General features: G+C 52.4%; 2 protein-coding genes across 3 annotated transcripts; one reads left to right on the plus strand and one right to left on the minus strand.

The window, feature by feature from the left end:
- Positions 1-6,495: 6,495 nt before the first annotated feature.
- On the plus strand, positions 6,496-7,918 carry MSMP (microseminoprotein, prostate associated). Its single transcript, XM_009905618.1, has 3 exons — positions 6,496-6,607; positions 7,248-7,356; positions 7,732-7,918. Exons 1-3 carry the CDS (start codon positions 6,496-6,498, stop codon positions 7,916-7,918), a joined length of 408 nt encoding a protein of 135 aa, XP_009903920.1.
- Positions 7,919-9,415: 1,497 nt separating this feature from the next.
- Positions 9,416-20,699, minus strand: RGP1 (RGP1 homolog, RAB6A GEF complex partner 1). 2 transcript variants are annotated; one of them, XM_054179034.1, is made up of 8 exons: positions 20,538-20,699; positions 15,977-16,113; positions 15,533-15,616; positions 11,237-11,386; positions 11,012-11,158; positions 10,510-10,637; positions 10,077-10,254; positions 9,416-9,865 (listed from the first exon to the last, which is right to left on the minus strand). In XM_054179034.1, exons 1-8 carry the CDS (start codon positions 20,651-20,653, stop codon positions 9,642-9,644), a joined length of 1,164 nt encoding a protein of 387 aa, XP_054035009.1. In that variant the 5' UTR covers positions 20,654-20,699; the 3' UTR covers positions 9,416-9,641. The 2 variants fall into 2 exon arrangements, with proteins under 2 accessions (XP_054035009.1, XP_054035007.1); XM_054179032.1 differs by having other exon boundaries at positions 11,012-11,386.
- Between the last annotated feature and the right edge of the window lie 819 nt (positions 20,700-21,518).

Raw genomic sequence — 21,518 nt, forward strand, 5'->3', positions numbered from 1 at the left:
AGGGGGCTGCTCAGGCTGTAGAGCCCTGCCTGTCAGGAAGAGCACATCCAACAGCTGGGGACCCTCAGACACCATCCCACAGCAGATATTGTCCTGTGGCTGGGAACTGACAAACACCAGCCCATTACAGATCCCATCCCACAGCTGTGGACCAAGAGACTGCATCTAGCCCAGGCTTGCAGAGCCCCTGCAAAGCATTATGCCCATGAGACAGAAATGGTTGTGCCATGTGAGGAGTCTGGGTGTGGTTCCCAAGGACAGGGACACATATGGGACATGCTATGCATGCCAGCATGCTGCCTTGCAGCCCCTGCTTTTCTAGTGGCACTGAGCTCCATTCAGTAGGCAGCCAGCCTACAGAGTAACATTGGCTCATAGGTTTTCATGACCTCCCTCTTTTGTCCCATTGTTGGAGCAACAGTCTCATTGATTCAGTTCACCTGTATTTCCAGCCTCTCAGAGCTACCCCATCTGGCTTAGCAGCTGCAGGATAAAGGACGGAATGATCTGGCTATCATTCCTTGGGCAGTCCTTTGTCTCCTCCTGACCCCATCCCTGGCTCCTGGTTGCTCAACTCTGTCTGATCCTCCTGCTCACTTCTCTCTGGGATCTGACCATTCTGGTGTGATAAGTGTTTGGGCACGGGGACATCGCTCAGAGCTGCCATCTACTTGTACCCTGTCCACACCCTGCCTTGATGCCCTGGGGGCTCAGGGGCTGGAAGCACCTTCAAGGCGCTGGATGAAGAGAGGTGCCCATCTTGCACAGCCTCTCCAGGGCCCAAGGCAGCACAAGGGCAGCTCAGCCCAATAATAAGTTTGGGTTGTATTTTTTTCTTCTTTGTGTTTAAAGAGAAAATAAAGCACTTGTGGGGATAAAGAGCCAAGATCCCCAGTGCCTAAAACAGCAATCGCAGCACTTCCTTGGATTTATGGTGTTTGCTTTCACAATGCCAGCCGTGATCCTGTTTGCTTCCTGCTCTGCAGCTGTAGTACCAGCTGAAGGCTCAGGAGATTCAGGGGTTTTGACACTCCTGAATTCTGTGGATGGCAACTTGTCCAGCATTGTTTATTACACCCATGCCTCCTGCAGGGCTAGGGTGGGCTTGGGTGCTCACCACTGCTTGCTCACCAAATCCTCTGGCACTGTAGCCTTGAATGGCATCTGTGCAGAGGGAATACCCAACCTCTGCTGGGAGAGGAGTCCAGCAATGCTGTGCCCTTGGTGGGGTGCAGCAGCCAGCTCTTCTTAGGTACAGCTACAGCCTGAGAGCTGGGTAAGGCAGGGGCAGCTAGGTCCTTCTGGATGTATGCTAAGACACAGATGTGACCTTCTGCAGGGTCCCAGGATCATAGTATCATAGTATCATAGTATCATAGTATCATAGTATCAGTCAGGGTTGGAAGGGACCACAAGGATTATCTAGTTCCAACCCCTCTGCCATGGGCAGGGACACCTCACACTAGATCAGGCTGGCCAGAGCTTTGTCCAGCCTGGGCTTAAACACCTTCAGGGATGGTGCCCCAACCACCTCCCTGGACAACCCATTCCAGGGCTTCACCACTCTCATGGTGAAGAACTTCCTCCTCACCTCCAGCCTGAATCTCCCCACCTCCAGCTTCATTCCATTCCCCCTAGTCCTAGCACTACCTGAGATCCTGAGAAGTCCCTCCCCAGCCTTCTTGTAGGCCCCCTTCAGATACTGGAAGGCCACAATTAGGTCACCTCAGAGCCTTCTCTTCCCCAGACTGAACAGCCCCAACTCCTTCAGTCTGTCCTCATAGGAGAGGTGCTCCAGCCCTCTGATCATCCTCGTGGCCCTTCTCTGGACACCTTCCAGCACCTCCATATCACTCCTGTAATAGGGGCTCCAGAACTGGATGCAGTACTCCAGGTGGGGTCTCACCCCAGAGCTGAGTAGAGGGGGACAATCACCTCCCTTGACCTGCTGGCCACACTTCTCTTGATGCAGCCCAGGATCTGATTGGCTTTCCAGGCCGCAAGTGTGCACTGAGAGCTCATGTTGAGCTTCTTGTCCACCAGCACCCCCATCTTTATGATGATCTGGATGAGGGCATTGAGTCCATCATCAGTAAATTTGCAGATGACACCAAGCTGGGGGCAGGAGTTGATCTGCTGGAGGGTAGAGAGGCTCTGCAGAGGGATCTTGACAGGCTGGACAGATGTGCAGAGTCCAACAGCATGAGGTTTAACACACCCAAGTGCTGGATTCTGCACATTGGCCACAACAACCCCATGTAGAGCTACAGGCTGGGGTCAGAGTGGCTGGAGAACAGCCAGGCAGAGAGGGACCTGGGGGTACTGGTCGATGGTAGGCTGAACCTGAGCCTGCAGTGTGCCCAGGCAGCCAGGAGGGCTAATGGCATCCTGGCCTGCATCAGGAACAGTGTGGCCAGCAGGAGCAGGGAGGTCATTCTGCCCCTGTACACTGCACTGGTTAGGCCACACCTCGAGTGCTGTGTCCAGTTCTGGGCCCCTCAGTTTAGGAAGGAGGTTGACTTGCTGGAACGAGTCCAGAGAAGGGCAACAAAGTTGGTGAGGGGTTTGGAACACAGCCCTGTGAGGAGAGGCTGAGGGAGCTGGGGTTGCTTGGCCAGGAGAAGAGGAGACTCAGGGGTGACCTTATTGCTCTCTACAACTACCTGAAGGGAGGCTGTAGACAGATGGATGATGGTCTCTTCTCCCAGGCAGCCAGAACAAGAGGACACAGTCTCAGGCTGTGCCAGGGGAGGTTTAGGTTGGATGTTAGGAAGAAGTTCTATACAGAGAGAGTGATTACCCATTGGAATGGGCTGCCTGGGGAGGTGGTGGAGTCACCATCATTGGAGGTGTTCAGGAGGAGACTTGATGGCATGCTTAGTGCCATGGGTTAGTTGTTTAGGTGGTGTTGGATTTGGTTGATGGGTTGGACACAATGATCTTGAAGGTCTCTTCCAACCTGGTTTATTCTATGTATTCTAAGTCTCTCTCCTCAGGGCTGCTCTCCAGCCAGTCACTGCCCTTTTTTTCCTTTTTTTTGTTAACAATGTCTTTAATGGAACTGAAGCTAAAAAGCACTGTCTGCCATTCACCCCGCGGGTTCAACTGGGACCTTCTCTTTCGTCTGTTGCAAAAATTTCCTCCAGGTTAGTAACAGCGAACCGGCCACAGACGTCAGCTAGCTGGGTAGAGTGGCACAGAGAGGAGGGCTGTGTAGGTGGGCTGCTAAATGCGATGCTGTGCGTGGCCCCGCTGACGGGTCTACTGGAGAGGAAGGGCAGCAGCAGCCCCGCTGGGAAGCCTGGCAGGGTGGGGCGGCAGAGCTGCCCTCCAGAGGTCGGCGAAGGCCCAGCAGGAGTGCTGCTGGCGCAGCAAGGGCGACTGCGAGGCCCTCCTTGAGGATGCTCAAGGTGGTGACTGCTTCTCACAGCATGCCTGGGCATGCCTGCTTGATGAACCAGAAGTCACAGCAAGGCTCTTCTTCCATCCCCTACATCCCTTCTGCTGCTCTTACCTGGATCTCAGTTGTGCCCGTGAGACATAAGCACCAAACCCAGCATCCCCTTTTTGATCTGTGGGGCAAAGCCTCCTTTGGCATACGCTGGCTTGTGCAGTTGGGAGAGTCTGTCAGTTCCTCCAGTCACAAGATCCCTTGGTTACCTGAGCTGAAGCTTTCAGGCATTGTATAAAACTCCAGCTGCTGCTTTTGAAGCTACAGGCCCCCTCCTTTACAGGCTTGACAGAAATGCTCTGGACTCCTCGTGGAGGTGTATGCTGGGGCCATGTGGGTGCTTAAGGATGCAAATATGGTGGAAGGGCAGCCAGGAGGGGAAAAAGTGAGACTATCAGTCCCTGTCCCCCTAATGCACAGCTACAGCATGGAGGGCTCTTCATTGTCCAGATCCCTCTACAATGTGCAGGGGTGCCCTGACCTTGCTCCTCCTCTGCATTTACCCAGTGCAAGGACTACAGTAATCCCAGGAATGCCTCCCCATGTCCCCAGTAAAGCAGGGACAGTACCCCCCCAAAACAGCCAAGATGTGACCTCACCCCAGATTTTCAGCACCTTTCTGGAAGCCTGGAGAGCTCACACAGGCCTCCAAATGAAACCCACCACGTTTGTTTAACACTTGCTGTGCTCAGCGAAGAAGCAATGGTGGATTATTGCGGTGCTGTCTCCTTGAATGCCAGACTTCTTTTCCAAACACACAATAGGAATATCAGTTTGCTGCTCTGATGATGAACATATTTGTCCTCCTTATACAATAATAAATCTGCACCAAGGGGCCAGTTTCATTTGTCACTGATACAGCTCACTGTCCTGGCTCACAGCCCTACACTCAGCTGAGGAGTATCTTGATCTTCTCTCATCTATTATCAGCCTGTTCCAGATGATCCCAGCCTTGCTGCCATCTGGCCAGCCCACCCAGAGGGGCAAAACGTCAACCAAGACACTATGAGCAGGCTGAGGGAAATGGTTTAGTTGATTAGATGGTGTTGGGTGATAGTTTGGACTTGATGATCTTGAAGGTCTTTTCCAGCCTGGTTAATTCCATATTCTGAAGAGGGGATGCAAAGCCAGTTTTGCTCTTTGGAGGCAAAAGCACAAGATGCAGGGCAGGGTTGCAACAGGATGATGAAGGGGCCCAGAGCACCAGCACGAACGAACCGTGCCCTCAAATCTGAAGGTGATGAATCCAAAGCGGATAAAAGGAAGCGTGGTTTTTGCACTCCACGCTTAATTAGGCTGCCACAGGAAAACACTCAGGCCAAAATTTAACAGGATTCAAGGAGGGATTGGGCATTTATGGGACAACAAAAATATCCAGCCATAATAGCTGATGCCAACACAAATTCTGGAAAGAATATGGAGCCTCACGCGTCACGGTGTAAACCTATCCCAAACTGTCAGAAAGCAGGGAGCTTAACGCAGAGGCAGGTGACACACATAGGCTATTGCTGCCACCACTGCCTCACTGCCGGCACAGTCCCCTGCTGGCCAAGACGCGGGCTGGATCACCCCCCCACCCCTGCTTCCTGCGGCCAGCGGTGCCTCTGAGAAGGAATGCGAATTTCTCTTGGCAATCCAGCCCTTCTCTTGTAGTTCTCTCGGGGCATGTGGCCCCATGGCTCTGACCTCCTCCAACTCACCTATCCTCTCCCTTATCCACCTGTATCATTTCCAAACAGGGGCAGGCCCCAGCCAGCCTGTGACAGAATGAGAGGACGCAGTCTCAAGCTGCACCAAGGGAGGTTTAGGCTGGATGTTAGGAAGAAGTTCTTCACAGAAAGAGTGATTGGCCATTGGGATGTGCTGCCCAGGGAGGTGGTGGAGTCACATCACTGGAAGTGTTTAAGAAGAGACTGGATGGGGCACTTGGTACCATGGTTTAGTTGATTAGATGGTGTTGGGTGATAGGTTGGATTCGACGATCTCAAAGGTCTTTTCCAACCTGGTTAATTCTGTATTCTGCATTCTGTTCCGTAATGGTCTTGTGTGGACCTTGGGCATATCCTTGAGTGATGGGGCATCTTCTTACAGCTTCTTGCTTACAGCCAAGTGTCTTGTTTCCCTCTCAGGTAATTTGCTGCTCAAATGTGCCTTTACCTTCTGCTTTCATCGTTCCTGTTCCCTGGTTTTGATAGGATCAGTCTCCAGCATCTAAAAGGAGCTGCTCAGCTCCAACATCTCATGGTGCTGCACATAAACAGACACAGCCACTCTTTCATGCACAGTGCTAAAATGAGCCCCAGATCATGCTTTGTGCAGAGCATTCCTCACCTGCTCTGTATCAGTGACATCTGCCTGCTCTTGCCTGAAAAAATCCACTGTCACCCACAGTCCAAACATGGCCACAAGTGTGGCATGGCTGCAGCCCAGGCTGGGATGAAACTGCTGCACTGTAGTACCTGGGAGTTGGGCATGAGCATCTCCATCTTTGCCAAGCATGGTGCCATTGTGTCCCACACTGGCTGCTAAGAGGATGCCTGTGCCACTCCAGTGGCAAAATGAGATGCTCTCAAAGCCGTGGCTCCTGTGAAGGATCACAGACAGCTCAGCATGAGCAGAGGGGAGCCTGGAGCTTCCCTGGTCAGGGGCCAGGGTCTCCTGTGCTCATGCTTGCATGCTCACCACCCTGCCAAGGGTAACCCTGATAGGGTCCCTTGGATCTCCCTCAATGCAGAACTTTGCACCCACAGGGGCTTCCAACTGGAGACATTTCTGGAGGGCATGAATCAGCTTTTCACAGCTTGTTAAAAATTTTGATCCTACCTCTTGTTTTCATGCCTTTCAAATCAGGAAATGAGTTTTACAACTTTTCCAGTGGGGCACAGCTGGTGGCCAGGGTCGTAAAGCTGAACTTTATAAATATCTCTTGTTGGGATCAGAGGAAGAGCATTAAAAAGGCACAGAGAGAGAAATAGAAGGGAAAGGAGCAAAGGCAATAGAGAAGCAAGGCAACCTCAGTGAAGAAGACCAGCTCAACACCAGCCATGGCCATGCGAGTGCAGAACATGAGGTGTGCTTCGGGCAGGCTTTGCCTGCTGCTCTCCCTCCTCTTCCAACTGCCAGGCTTCCAGGCCAAATGTTATTTCCAGGCTAAAGGTAAGCAGGGAGGTGAGATGTGAAGAGGTGGATGGGAAGAAGAGGCCTCATTTTTCTTGGGAGTGGAGGGGCTCTGCCCTCTGTGTAAGCAAAGCATGGAAGGGCCTATGCAGAGCTCAAGAGCATGACTGTGGGCCAGTGATGAGAGGAAAGAGCAGTCTATAAACCACAGAACAGCTCCCCAGGGGTCTGGCTGAGAAACAGTTTGCTGGGCCATGAAGAGCTCCTGGCAGGAGTCTGAGTGGGACCAAGCATACAGGAGTGAAAACAAAGGGAGGAGAGCTTCCTGTCCTTCCTCTGCTGCCTCCTTTCAGGTCTGCAGAGATGCTCAAACCCCGAGGGCACTAGATATGCCCTCTCCAGGGAAGCAAGAGACACTTGCCTCCGGCCTAGGCCCCCTGGGTAGTAGGGAGAGCTGCAGGGCATGGCCAGGAAAGAACAGAGCGGAGCATCGGCTTTGTTACATGCCTGGGCATTCCATAGCTGCAGTGGCAGAGAGGCCACCAAGTATCTGCTGTAGCACTGGAAGGACATGGTGTCACGACATCACCCCCTCTTTCAGGGCACAAGGGTGCCAAAGAGGTTCCCGTGTGCCCTGGCAGAGGTCCACGTGTTCTCATCTCTACCGTTTCCTTTGCAGCTCCCTGCGAGTACGAGGGGAAGCAATTCTCCATCGGGGAGTCGTGGCTGAGCACCAACTGCCTGCTCTGCACTTGCCTGCACCCTGTCGGCGTGGGCTGCTGTGAGACGTGAGTGAGAGGCTGAGGGGCACTGGGGAATAGCTACTGCCAGTGGTGCTGCCTTCCCACAGCACCTCTGTGGCCACAGTGGGGAGGAGATCTGGGGTCTGGTTGCTGCAAACACAGCAGAGCAAGTATCAGAGCCCTGGGGGACAAGGGACAGACGTGGGCAAGAGCCCACCAGGGTGCTGAGAATGGAGTGAGCTGGGGAGACAAAGCAGAGGGCAGGGGTGTCTCATCACAGCAAGATGTCCAGGTATGCCAGGAGCTGTACCCCAGTCTGCCCAAGCTGGCCTGGGAGACATCTGAATCAGTGGGGCTGGTCAGCATGTCCCTGGCTGGAAGAACCAGGGGGAGCTAACAGCACCATGCCCTCTCTTGCAGCACCCAGCACCCCATCGACTTCCCTGACTGGTGCGAGGCTCACTATGACTCTCAGACCTGCCAGATCTCAGTGGTGCAGAAGGCCAACCCCAGCCTGCCCTGCGTGAAGAGCATAGAGCATGAGTGGGGCTCAGACGGCACCTCCGAGCCACTGAACAAGGTGCTGGGCATGGGGCTGAGCAGATAGAGGCTCGGCGGCATCCTGCGTCCCTCCGGCATCATCCTCCCTCCTCGAGCTCCTCCCGCATGCTCCAGACCTCCCCATCCTGTAGAGACATCGCTGCTGCCACCTTCCAGGGAAACCACTATCCACACACTGCAGTGCTAACAGTACAGCCTAGCGCTGCCAGGGTATGGCTTTGCTTCTGCTTTCAGCTTTCTGAACTGAACCAGGGACCCCTTCCCAGCAAGATGCCCTGCACGTTGTGGGAATGTAGATCATATAGGATCTCCTCCCAGGTGCACAGGACACCTCCACCTACTCAAGAGAGGCCTCTGGGACCAAATTAGCCTCCATGGCAGCAGCCTTGTACTCCTTTATCCAGCCTCAAGCAGTGCCTTCCTCCTTCCCAGAGCCCCATCCCACTGCACAGCAGCAAGTGGGAGCTTGCTGGGATGCACTACAGCCCTTCTTCCAGCACCCATGCACCCTGGCAAGCCCCTTCTCTGCTTCAGAGTGCAAGGTACACAACCCAAATCTGGAACCACTAACGTCCCTGCTCCCACGATCAGCAAGGGTCCCCAGTACTGCAGGCCAGCCCCAGGCAACACTGCAATGGAGCCAGCCCAGGGCAGGAAGCAGAGCTAGGGCAACCACTACGTGTCCCCAGGAGAGACCCCTATCCCACTTGCAGGGGAGTGGGACAAAGAGCTGGGTGCTCTGCTAGGGTTCAGGGAACTGAAGCAATTCACATATGCCAGGGTGGAGCTGCCCTGGCAGCCTGCCCCAGTTGGTGCCATGCCTATGTTGTGCAGAGCCTTGTGTAGGTGTTTCTGTTCTTGCAATAAAGATATTAAACAAAGGAGAGTATCCAGCTTGTGCCTATCATGCAGGACATCCACCACTGGTAAAGGTGTAGGAAATAGGCTCTGGGGAAGGCTGAGTTTTGAATATTCACATGTTTATTAGACTTCCATGCAAAGAGGGAAATTCTAGGAGGTTTGGTAGAAAGGGGGAGCTGACTGCTGAGAAGGGAGACCTTCCTCCCAGCTCCTGAATGCACAGCATGCATTCACTCCCCAGGGACTCTAAAACCAGCAGGCTGCATTCCTGCCAGGAGTACAGGCAGCAGCCCAGATGCTCAACGCTTCTCAGTTTTGGATCATCATCACCACACTGCCACAGCATGAAGCTGTATCCAAGACCCCAGCATATGCTGACAGTGTGGGGCCAGCCTGCCAAGTCCTGCCTCCTTTGGTTAAGGGTAACAGGGGGTGCTGGGCTGTACACGACTTCCTTCACGAGGCAGGATGAGAGCCTGGCCAGGACATCAGGCTCTTGCCCTGCCCAGGCAGCCAGCATGCCTCACCTAGATGCCAGACCTCTGCTTCTGGGGTGTGGCCTGGGCTTTCACTGGAATAGCCCCCCTCTTCTTTCCCTTATGGGGTAAAGGCACATCAGGCCGCTCCCTGGGAAGCGGATTTCATTTTGGTGAGCGCTGGGACTTAGACCTTCACCCAGGCAGGGTCTAGCTCCCATCCAAAGGCTATGGCACAGGACACTGCACCAAGCACAGTGCCCTCCCACCCACAGGGGGACAGACCTGCCTGGCACCCACCTGGGCACTGCAGATGAACCCAAGGGGACATGAGGATGTGTGCCTTGCAGCATGCTGGTGACAGTCCTGCTGCCATTTTCCACCACTGGCACACTCCTGCAGCACTACAGGTCCCTGCCAGCTCTCCCCACTTCAGATGGTGATGGAGTTGGTACTGGAGAACTGAGATACATAGGAGGCCAGGATGGGGTTGGTGGGAAGGACTTTGATGGGCAAGTCCCAGCTGAAAGTGTCCACTTCCATCTGCTCTACCCCAGTCCATGTGATGGCCTCTGACTGGCTCCCACGAACCAAGCAAGTCCCCGTTGACTCTCCAGAGGTCACAAACTCAAAGTGCAGCCTCCACTTCAGGGACACTGTGGGCAAGAAGAGGGTCAGTGGTCAACACCACAAGGGACAGGGACAGTAGCTCTCTCAGTGCTGACTGTCCTGGCAAGGGGACATGCAAATAAGCTCACTCATGCCAGCCAGCTCCCTCCCACAGGCACAGCCCTGCTGAACACAGGTAAAGCTGGGGACATTGCAGGAGACAAGCAGGGGTGGGTCCCTCCACTGCTAGCCACTGACCGATGTTGGTGGCGAATCCAGGGGTAGAGCTGAGTGGGATTGGCAGGCTGAAGCTGCTCTGGGCTGTGTGCAGGCAGGCCTCCTGATGGCGGGCATGCGTGGTGTAGGAGACAGGTTGTCCCCGTCGGCGCTGGAACTCCTCCTGGATGCTCTCCTCTGTCTGCAGGCTCACTGAGAACTGCAGGGCAATTGGCAGGCTGCTTGTTCTCCCAACCTCACACTGCCCTGGCATAAAGAACCAGGGCCTCTGTTTCCCAAATGAGCTCATGAGTGGAGTCCTTCCCCACCTCAAACTCCATGGGGACCTTCACTGGGTCCAACTGTAAGCCCTCAGTAGAAATCCCACTACAGCCCAGTGTCACCACAACCCCTTCTTCCCCTTCCCTACCCAAAACACCAGCCTCTCCTCAGTGACCCCAAGGCCAACACTGACCTGCAGACATGGGATGTCTCCTTCTGAGAAGTTAAAGGTCCCAATGACATCCTCTCCAATCTTATAAACAGTCTTAAAGATGCAGAACGTTCCCACCTTCCCCCGAGTGTTGCTGATGTTATACAGGTCTGTGGGGCAAGAAGTGGGTGGGGAAAGGGTTGCAGCAGGATGAAGTTCAACTCCAATCCCACGCCTGCTGCTTGGGTGTGAAACACAGCCCCTGGAGGTAGCATTCCCTTTGGGAAATGCTTGCAGTGAGCAGAGCAAACCACACACTGGTTGAGATGTGCTGGGGAGAGGGTGGCTCTGGCTGAAGGAGGAAGAGCCTGAGACTGGTCAGGAGGATCTCATGGGAAACTCTGACCCAGGCAAGCCCTGATGGAGCTTCTCTACAGCCCCAGACAGAGTTTTGCTTTGCAGCAAGAGATTTTTGCAGTGATCCCTGAGATGTGTTTCATGCAGAGGTTAGGACAGCAGGTTCAACCAGGGGATTATAACCTACGCAGGCTGCGTCTGGAGGTGGCCACCATGAGCAGCTCTGTTGCCAGGTCTGCCAGGCGAGAGTCTTTCTTCAAGCCTTCCTCCTCCTCCAGGAAGGGGTTTGAGGGTGCGACAGCCTCATCCTGTGGGAACTGGTAATCCTTGAGCCCTGGGCAGAAGGCAAGAGCATCAGTGGGGCTCGGTGCAGCCAGGCCCGTTTGCAAGGGAGGGCAGGCTGCGGCCTTACCTTGCAGCACAAGGACACGGAAGGGTACCCGCAGCAGCTTGATGGGGGAGTTGACACGCTGGCAGCCGATGGTCAGCTTGTACACATACTTCACTGACTGTCCCCGGAAAGAGGGAGGGCCATCTATGGGCAAGGTCTCACAGTACGAATCTGTATGCAGCACAGAAAAGACTGCTGGCTTTCCAAGGTCAAAAGGAAGCTGTCCTGAGATGAGGACAGTGCCTGGTGCTTTCTGCTGTCTTCTGTTACCAGAGCAAGCCAAGCACATCCCTGGCTTCCCAGCACCAGTGCACTGCTCCCTCACGTCATGTGCACCATCATTCAGACACCACTTCCAGCACATACAACCACACACCAATTCTGCCCCCAAAGAATGTGAAAGATGGAAAATCCAGGAACACAAATACATGGAAGCTACACGGACACATCGCAAGTTCAACCTGAGTTTGCCTCTGTGCACTGCTGTCACACGCTGCTTTCACAATGCAGCTACAACTGCCGTTTCCTCGGGGTTCTGCCCCATGCAGCAGAGGTCCTGACAATAGGCCACACCTCTTTTGGTATTCACCTCACACAAACCCTAAATTCAGCAACAAAAATTAGTTTCTTCCTGTGGTTTTCTCTGAAGCATGTAGTTTGATGGGCCAAGAAACAACAAAGGGACCTTCACACCAATTTGTGGCACATCCTCCTTGACCAACTGATGACTTAGTCCAGAAAGTCTCTGACTGAAACCTCTGAGATGCTGGGGCTCAGCTTCAGACCACATTCAGCCCTCTCAAAAGCCCCTTGGCCACCACACAAACCCTAATGCTTCTTGACACAGCATGAATACTTCAGCTTTTCCAAACCACATGCTGTATAATAAGAAAAGCAGAGTGAACTGTGAAAAGTCTCCACCTCTCTAGAAGCTTGCCTACCATGATGCAGATATACCCTGCCAGAGGAAGGGCAGCGTCCTGCTGTGGAACCACAGATCTTTCCCCATGTCTGGCACATCCTAAACATTGAAATTTAGATTAAAAACTAGGGTCACATTTTAAATATAACTTCTAAATTTAAAATAACAGGACTTGAGGAAAGGAAGGAAAAGAGGCTGTGATGGTGTGTTGCATCCACTGGCTGTCACACCTTAAAACACAAGCCTTTCACACTGGACTGGGGTGCAGATAAGGCTTAGAGCTGTCCTGACAGGGAGGAAAACCAGGTATTTCCATGGAAGGAAGCAAACTTCTGTAACCTCTTGTATCAGGCTTAAGGAGAGTGCTCACAAAGAACTTCCTGCCCATTGAGGATAATCTCTGCAGAGAGGACCATTATCCTAGGAGGGTGGACAGTTTATTAGCTGGCACAGAAATGCTGAGACTCAGGAAGTCCCATCTTCTATGCATACCCCAGAAGGAAGCACATTCCTGGTGCTATGGGATGCCTTCCTAACCCACCAATCCACCGTACCCTCTGGCTGGAATCCTGGCCTGTGTCCAGGCTGCTTCCACTTCCTCCCCTCTCAGTGACTGACCAAATATTTAAAGGTATTACAAAACTGGAGATGAGGTAAAATCAGCCACAGAAATTACTTGAAGGCTTGAGAAATTGTTTCATGGTGACAAATTTAAAGAGCTCCATCTGGGCAGTGCATCAAAAGGATGAGAAGTGACTTCAACATATAGGCACCATAACAAGAGGAAGACATTGGGGCATAAGCTCGTCAGCAACTGAAAATAAGGCCTCTTATCAAGAGACAGTCTGACACAACCTCAGCTGTACATGCCAGCTCTGGCTGCAGTTTAATAATGTCATACTTTCTTGGGTTGGTTTTCTTTTTTTTTTTTGCTTTTGCCTTTCCAAACTGTGCAGCAAAACTTCTGAAAAACAGGAAATGAAAAATGAAGATACACACCCACACAGCCTTAACTCTGCCTCCCTGGAGCGGCTGGCAGGAGCCCCCTGGAATGATCTGCAAGCATGCCAGCAGCTGTGTCACGTGAGCGGAGCAGCCCTGCAGGCCGATGGAATCGGTGTCAGCAGCCTTGCAGAAGCAGCTCTGTGACACAGGGGTTTCAGTGCTCGAAAGCCCAGCACCACGTACAGAGGCTTCGTATACAACACGTGCAATGAATGCAATGCATCACACAACCAAAGGGAGAGGCTGTGGCACACAGCCTACAGAATTAACCAGGCTGGAAAAGACCTTTGAGATCATCGAGTCCAACCTATCACCCAACACCATCTAATCAACTAAACCGTGGCACTAAGTGCCTCATCCAGACCCTTCCCAAACACTTCCAGTGATGGTGAGTCAACCACCTCCCTGGGCAGCACATTCCAATGGCCAATCACTCAGTGAAGAATTTCTTCCCAACATCCAGCCTAAACCTCCCCTGGTGCAGCTTGAGACTGTGTCCTCTTGTTCTGTCATAGGTTGTCTGGGAGAAGAGACCAACCTCCACCTGGCTACAACCTCCCTTCAGGTAGTTGTAGACAGCAATAAGGTCTTCCCTGAGCCTTCTCTTCTCCAGGCTAAGCAACCCCAGCCCCCTCAGCCAAGGAACCTCACAGTATAGCAGAGTTAGTGTCCTTCGTATGGAGCTGCATCCAAGAGCAAGGCAGATAGGCAGGCTGCTTGTGTCAGTGTCACTCAGTGGTAGAACAGACACAGGATATTTGATCCCTGGGAAGGACAGACTATCTCTAGCTTAGCTGGGAGGTGAACAGCTTCTGCCTGCAGAGCCAGTGTACAAGGAAACCCTCTCAGCCACCTGAAGGTTGAACTGCAGCCACCAATCTGCTGTTCCAGAGCCTGCTGTGCCTGAGTGAGATGCACCAGGGAAAGGGTCTTTCCCCTCCTCCCAGGCAATGGATGCTCCAGCCTCACACCTGCCAGCAGCAAGGAGCACAGGCAAATCCAGAGGACCCTAGGCCAGCTAAGATTCATTGCTCCTCCCTGATGCAGCAACTTGCAGAAAGCACAGGGGACTTTGGCTCCAATGTATGAGGGCCAGCTCCTTTCCTGCTCATGCTGCTGTAGAATGGTAAATAAACAAATATGCTCAGACAACAGGCTTTGCAGTTTAGGAGACACAGCCTCAGATAGTACTACCCTACCCTGCTAACCACCTAGCTAAGCCAGATTGGTTTCACACTGTTCCACCTTTCTGTCCAGTCAGGCCTCTCCAAACCTAGAAAAGCAGTAGACCCCAACTTCAAACCCAACATGTCACTCCTTGGTCTCATTTGCAGCTCTGTTCTCACCTCCCCAGGGCTCAATGCTGCAGAGATTTCCCTCCACCACAGGCACTGTCTCTCTCCACATTTTGCTCTATGACTTGAGCAGTCTCTGTCAACCATTCCCAGCAGATCCCTAGGACAACCTCAGCAAATGCTCCATGTACAGTCTGCAATGCCTGTCACCACGCTGCAACTGGACCACAAACTGCTGGAAAGCAAAGCAGACTCCACATGAACTGACAGGCTGGGTCACACAGCCACTGACTGAAAGACAACAGCACATAATAGGTGTTCAAGAGAGGACTGGATGTGGCACTTGGTGCCATGGTCTAGTAGGCATGAGGTCTTGGGTGACAGGTTGGACTTGATGATCTTTGAGGTCTTTTCCAACCTTGTTGATTCTGTGATTCTATGATAATTGTATTTTCACAGCTGTCTACTCAGCTGAGAGAAGCTTCCTGAAACAATGAAAACAGGCTGCTGCCAAGTAGCCTTGTGAAAAGGATGGAAATTTCTCTGAACAGTAAGAGGGCAAGCATTGAAGGAGAGCTTAAAGGGGACCCACTGGAAGGACACTGTTAGAGGGGTTTGGAGATGTGGAGAGCAGAGAGCTTTAAGCAGAGATTTTACAGCAGTAAAACTAGAACAGGTAGAAGACTGCAATTCCAGGATGGCCAAGGAAGCTTGGACTTTCAGAGGGTGACAGCCTAAATCCCAGGAATTCTCTGGTGTGGCTGAGGAAGGGCAGGGAAACACAGGCGTGCCTAATTATTCTTTCAGCTGCAGCCAAGTGTTTCAAAATGTTTTATGCCTTGCAGCTACACAATGGACCTGCAGCAAAGGACATGGGCCAGGGGCAGAACTTAGGGACACCTTGCAGCAAGCAGCCCTCGTATGGTGAACAGGCACTGACAATGCCCCTTAGCACTCATGCTCCCACTACAGCATCTCACTGACTGCAGCCCCAGGGTCTCCCACTTGCAGCACTTAGGTCTGCAAAGATGGCTTTGCCAGTGGGGCTCCCCAGATGCAGGCTTGCTGAGCAAAGGAAGAGAAGACAGAACTCACAGGACTTTGACTCCCCAGGATCCAGCCGCAAGTCACAGAAGAGAATCTTTGGTGGGGTGGACAGGATGCACTGACCTCGCTCTCCTGGAAGACAAGAACCACATGCATGCCACCTAGAATCAGGCCATGCCCAGGCCAGTGGGGCATTATCTTTATGGGGAGGAATGAAGAAGGGGCTGTGCAGGGAACATTTCATGCTCTCAACAGATGTTCCCTGAACATCTGAACAGACAACCCTTCCATTTCACTCCAAGCTACTGCCACTCTGATCTCACTATTAACAAGGTCCTGCAGTAGCCATCACCAGGGAGTTACACAAGGAAAGAAAGAGGCTTCCCACTCACTTCTATGCACGCTGCCCTCAAGACAGACATGATGATCTGCTTGACGGCTGCTCATTGTGTTCCCACTGTCCATACCCAGGGTTACAGGAGTACAACTCACCTCTGTTGGGGACGAAGACTGTCTCGTTCTCTGCCTGCACATCGTGCTTGCTGCCATCAGAGGGAGGGAGCGCTACCCGGTTCTCGCTGGTGTGAAACTGGCAGTGGATCTGGGCGCTGGCCCATGCCAGCATCTCACTGAGAGAAAAGAAGAGCAACACTTGTGACTGTGCTTTAAACCTGGATTACAGCAAGCATGACATGGCAGATGAGCAGCTTTTGCTGCTCAGCTCTATGCAAGACTTCTTGTATGGAAGGAAGAATACCTTGCTTGTCACTGGATCCACTCTCACACTACCACTCAGAACAAGCCTTTGGAGCAAGATTAAACTGGGGTGCTGACCCAAGCCGCTTACACTCCAGCTGGCCACAGCAGTTTCACCCAAGGCCTAGCTCTGTGGCCCAATGGTTCTTGTTCAGCTGTAGCATTTGAAGTCTGAGCCACAAGACATTAGGCAAAGGACAGACATGGAGTGAGGAAATGCCCCTGTTCAGAGAAGGCTGCTGTACACACATGGCAGAAAATAGCAAGTAGTGCATGTCATTAGCAGTCACCCTTTCCACGATGACATAGGCAAGGTGGCCTGTGTATAACCTTACAGAGAACTTCCAGAAAACACATTGAAATCAAGCATCCTGAGATTCAGTTCAAAGCCTCACTCAGCTGGTCGTCTTTCTCATCACCCACAGCTTGGGACTGGTCACAGACAGCACAGAGGACACTTCTAGCTGTCATGCAAGGGACAGGTGCAGCAGAGGACTTTCAGCCACAAAGAGCTAAATCCCAAGCCAGAACTGACAGGCAGAGCAGTACTCCACAGCACCTCTGCTAATAATGTAACCACCAGTAAGTGGGCAAACTCAAAAGCAACAAGTATCTGTAAATCAGAGCTCATCTGCCTCTGGCCACAGCAGCTGGCTGCCCCAAGCTCAACCAAAAGTCCTCTGGGTGTGCAGGGTGCAGACATGCTCCCGCTACCAGCACCATCCTTCCCAAGAACTATAGAGTGGAAGGGACCTCTGGAGATCATTGAGTCCAACCTCCCTGACAAAGCAGGGCAGGTCACACAAGAACACATTATTCAGACTGGTCTTGAAAGTCTGTAGAGAAGGGGACTCCACAACTGATCTGGGCAGTCTATTTCAGTGCTCCATCACCCTCACAGGAAAGAAGTTTTTCTTCATGCAGAGGTGGAACTTCCTGTGTTCTAGTTTGTATCCACTGCCTCTTGTCCTATCACAGGACACCACTTAAAAGAGACTGGCTTCTGCTTCTTGATATCCACCCTGCAGATACAACAAGATCCCCTCTCCAGATCCCCTTCTCCAGTCTAAACAGTCCCAGGTCTCTCAGCCTTTCCTCACAAGACAGATGTTCTAGTCACTTAATCATCCTCACAGCTCTCCATTGGACTGTCTCCAGTGAATCCTTGCCCCTCTTGAAATGGGGAGTCCAGAACTGGACACAATACTCCAGATGCAGTCTCACTAGGACAGCATAGATGTGGAGGAGAGCCTCCCTTGACTTGCTGGCCATACTTTTTTTAATGCACATCAGCTTCTGGTTGTGCCAGACCAGAAAAGGACACTTCTGGGTTGGTCATAAGGACCTGAGGAAAGGGATTCACTGAGAGCTACAGGGGAGGCAGAGGTGTCACTCTGCCCCACTCTGTACAGCCACAAGAATTGGCTGCATCAAGCATGAAAAATATCCTGTTTTGGACTCTTGCTACAACCTCAGCCACTCCACAGGGCATTTCCTAAGCCTTACTGACACCTTTCATCTTCCAAAACACTCATCTATTGTTATTTCAATAGCAGTCTCATTAATTTAGCCAGCGTATGGTTCCTCTGGTGTTTTCTAACATCATGATCTGATTAGTAATCACTGACAACAGAGTTTGAGGTGGCAGAGCAGATTTTTTGTGGGTATCTCTTGATGTGACACATCAGAGCAGCTAAGTGTCTAGACGAGCAGGAGCAAAAGGCGTGCTGCATTCATTTCAGCTGACTAACAGTGTGCTGTTTGAAATTTTGCATGCGCTGGCTGCCTTCACACAGACACACACTGGTGACTCTACCAGTTACCTCCAACCCCACCACTGCAATTCTGCACTGTCAAAAGTACCAGCATGGCTTTCCCATAAGGTCTGTCATCAGGTTTTGTCACGTTTGCTGTCGTAGAATCGTGGAATGGTCTGAGTTGGAAGGGACCTCCAAAGTCCAAACCCCTGCAGGGAGCAGGGACATCCTCCATTAGATCAAGAGCCTTGCTTAGAGCCTTGCTGAGCCTCACCCCGAGTAACTCCAAGGATGGGGCCTTAACCACCTCCTTGGGCAACCTGTTCCTGCATTCCACCATGATAAAGAATCTTGCCCTTAACATCCAATCTAAAGCTACTCTTTCATTTCAAACCTCATCCTGTCACTACAGGCCTTGGTAAACAGTCCCTTTCCAGTCTTCTTGGAGACCCCCTTCAGGTACCGGAAGGCCACTACTAGGTCTCCCTGATGCCTTCTCTTCTCCAGGCTGAACAAGCCCAGCTCCCTCAGCCTGTCCTCTTAGGAGAGGTGCTCCAGTCTCCCGATCATCTTTGTGACCCTGCTCTGGACCTGCTCCAGCAGGTCCATGTTCTCCCTATATTAAGATATACATTGATGTATATTTTGTAATTATTTTTTGTAAAGACAAGTATTAGCAGGATTTTCTTTCAGACAAAATGAATGATAACCTGTGTGGAAACAGCAATGCTCTTGCTGGAGAGATGTTTACTGATTTTACATTAGCTTAGCATGATCACAGAGGCTTCAAACACTGTATTTTATTGCTTTTGTTTTTCCTCCAGTACTGCCCAGCAATATGCCACCAGATTCTTTTAATTTTTGGAATGAGACATCCAAACAAAATTAGCACGTGCCTTCCTACTGGCAGACCTAGCTTTTCCAGAGGGCAGGGAGAAGGATCCTGTTCTACTGCTGACATCACTTCCCTCCTTCCTCATCTCCCCCTGCAACTCCTGTAGCCCACAGGGGCCGTGCTCCATGCAAACTTTGGGCAGAAGAGCTTTGTTTCTTGTATGCCTCATACACCACAATTAAATACACTTTCTGCCATTTACTTACTGTCTTTCAGTTCTGTCCCTGTGCTTGAAGTGCATGCCTCTTCTTCCACCTGTGCCATACCTTTTGCAAGCCCCAAAAGGTTCAAGTTCCTGACAGGTCTATCTGCCTGTTGCTGTGACTGTGCTTTGAACTGCCTTCTGCAACTCACAGCTTCAATTTCCAAACCACACACCTATTTGGTGCTGCCACTTGCATGGCCTAGCCAGGTCTCATCAGTTTGGCTGCCTGCTTTTTTATTTTAAAACTTTTCCTTTTCCCAAGAAGTGGTTTTCTATGACATACCATGACACAAGCAGAAGTTCCCAAATGAAGCTCCTGTAACTGCTCTGTGAACCTGCAAAGCTGCTCCACCGGGTATCCCTGAAGTCTCATGTTTCAGAACCAGGGAAAACAGCACTGCCGCCGCACCAGACAAAACTCCTGAAAGCTAAATGCTTATGTAACAGCCAAATGTGAAAGCTGCACTCAGCTGGCAGGAGGAACCAAGAAGAAAAGATGGAAGCTTAAGAAAGGCAATAAACAAAGAAGCCCAGTAGTGGTTTTGCTAGTTTTGAGACTGCAAGCACGGGAAATCGCTCCACCAAAGCAATCCCATGAGAACTGCTTACTGGGGACAAACAGACCCTGACAAAGAGTCTGAATCTGACATGGCTGGAAAAGGACACTTCCCAGCAAGGGCTCAAAATGAGAAAGCACTCTTCACCCCCTGGGTAATCAGACCAGGTGGCACACTCAGTGGACACGGAAGCTTTGGCTGACTACTTAGGATGTGGAGTCACCCACCCCCTCTGAGCCAATATAGGAAGCTGTCATTTTCTCATGTTTCCTCAGCCTGTATTTTGAGTACAATAATAATACAAGATGCAGTGCTGTAGGACTGGGCCACAGAAAATGCTACCATGAAAGGCTGCATCTTTCTGACTCTACACAGAACTTGTCCCTTTGCCTGCTAGCTCTGGAGGCAGTGCTCACACTGACATGCCAGTGCACTGCTGGACAGAGAGAACTCCTTCAATATATGTAGGAAATAATGAACTGCCTGGATATTGCCTTGTCAGACTGTCATGCTGGTGTAACTAGATAGTCTGCTTTGACAGCCAGTTTGACTTCATTCTCTGCCAGCAACCCTGTCACTGAGAACACACCTGAGGGGTGGTTAAGACCATCTCTAACTGCATACTTTTTTTCTCATTTCTTTCTTGGGGGCAGAAAACCAGAATAATTACCTCCATTTCAGACCTGGAATTGCCATGGCAAAGAGCACGTCTGGCAGGGAAGTCACCAGTGACTGAGCTGGCACCACTGCCCCACAACTGAGTGATGACTACATCTGGCTGCTCAGTGGGGAGGGAAGGCTGCTCCCTCTGTTCCCTCCCTCACCAATTCTGCAAGGTGGAAGCTTCACACATAGAAAGGACAACCAGCACAGGTAGCCATACCTGCTGGCGGAGGTGGACGAGGCCGACAGCGGGTTGGTGAAAGTGATCACACACTCCAGCACCTCCCCTGCCAGGAAGACAGGCCCTCGGCCCAGCTTGGCCAACACCTCGATCATGGCTTGGGCAGCTCTGCCGCACACCTGCCAAAAAAAAAGCCGACCCAACAGTGGGCATTGAGAGAGTGAGAAGGAGAATGGCAACAGCCAGGCCGGCCACAGGCACATGGAGAGATCAGGCAAAGCCACGGCCCCTGAGACTGCACACGGGCAAGTGGCGAGGTCAGGGACAGCTCTGGCCTTGCACAGACACACGCACAGGCGGGGTGGGTGGGGACACGGGCTACAGGCAGCTCGTCACACCCACCCGCAGCCCTGGCTACACACACACGGGCACCCCCCACACACCCCCAGCCCCACACACGCGTGGGGAGGGGAACAGTCAGGACATACAGCGGGGGATAAGGCTCAGCCCTGCCACCTCCAACCCGTGACACTCAGCGCGGCCCCGACTGCAAGCGTATAAACGTAAATGCTCGCCAGAAGCGACACATGACTGCACGCCAGCCCCGCTGTAGCCCCAGGCCGCCACGGTCCCACTCACCGCCCCGCACAGGCCCCGCACTGCTCCAGGCCTGGTCCCCGCTTAGCCGCTCGGTGGCATTCCCGACCTGCTCAGCGGGGCTCGAGATGCGTTCGACTACTCTCGGGCGCCGCTCGGCACTATTCGGCACCACCTCGGCAGCTCTCGAGCGTCGCTCGGGAACTCTCGGAAGCAGCTCGGTAGTGCTCGCCCATCGCTCGGGAACTCTCGGGATCCCCTCGGTAGTGCTCGCCCATCGCTCGGGAACTGTCGGAATCTGCTCGGGTAACGCTCAGCCGGAGCTCGGAAACTCTCGGGCTCTGCTCGGTAGCTCTTGGTCGGGCGCCCTGGGGATCGCAGGTCGCGCGGGCGGCGGGGCGGGTCCGGGGTTTCCGGACGCGC

Source organism: Dryobates pubescens, chromosome Z (genome assembly GCF_014839835.1).
Source record: "Dryobates pubescens isolate bDryPub1 chromosome Z, bDryPub1.pri, whole genome shotgun sequence".
Classification (NCBI taxonomy): domain Eukaryota; kingdom Metazoa; phylum Chordata; class Aves; order Piciformes; family Picidae; genus Dryobates; species Dryobates pubescens.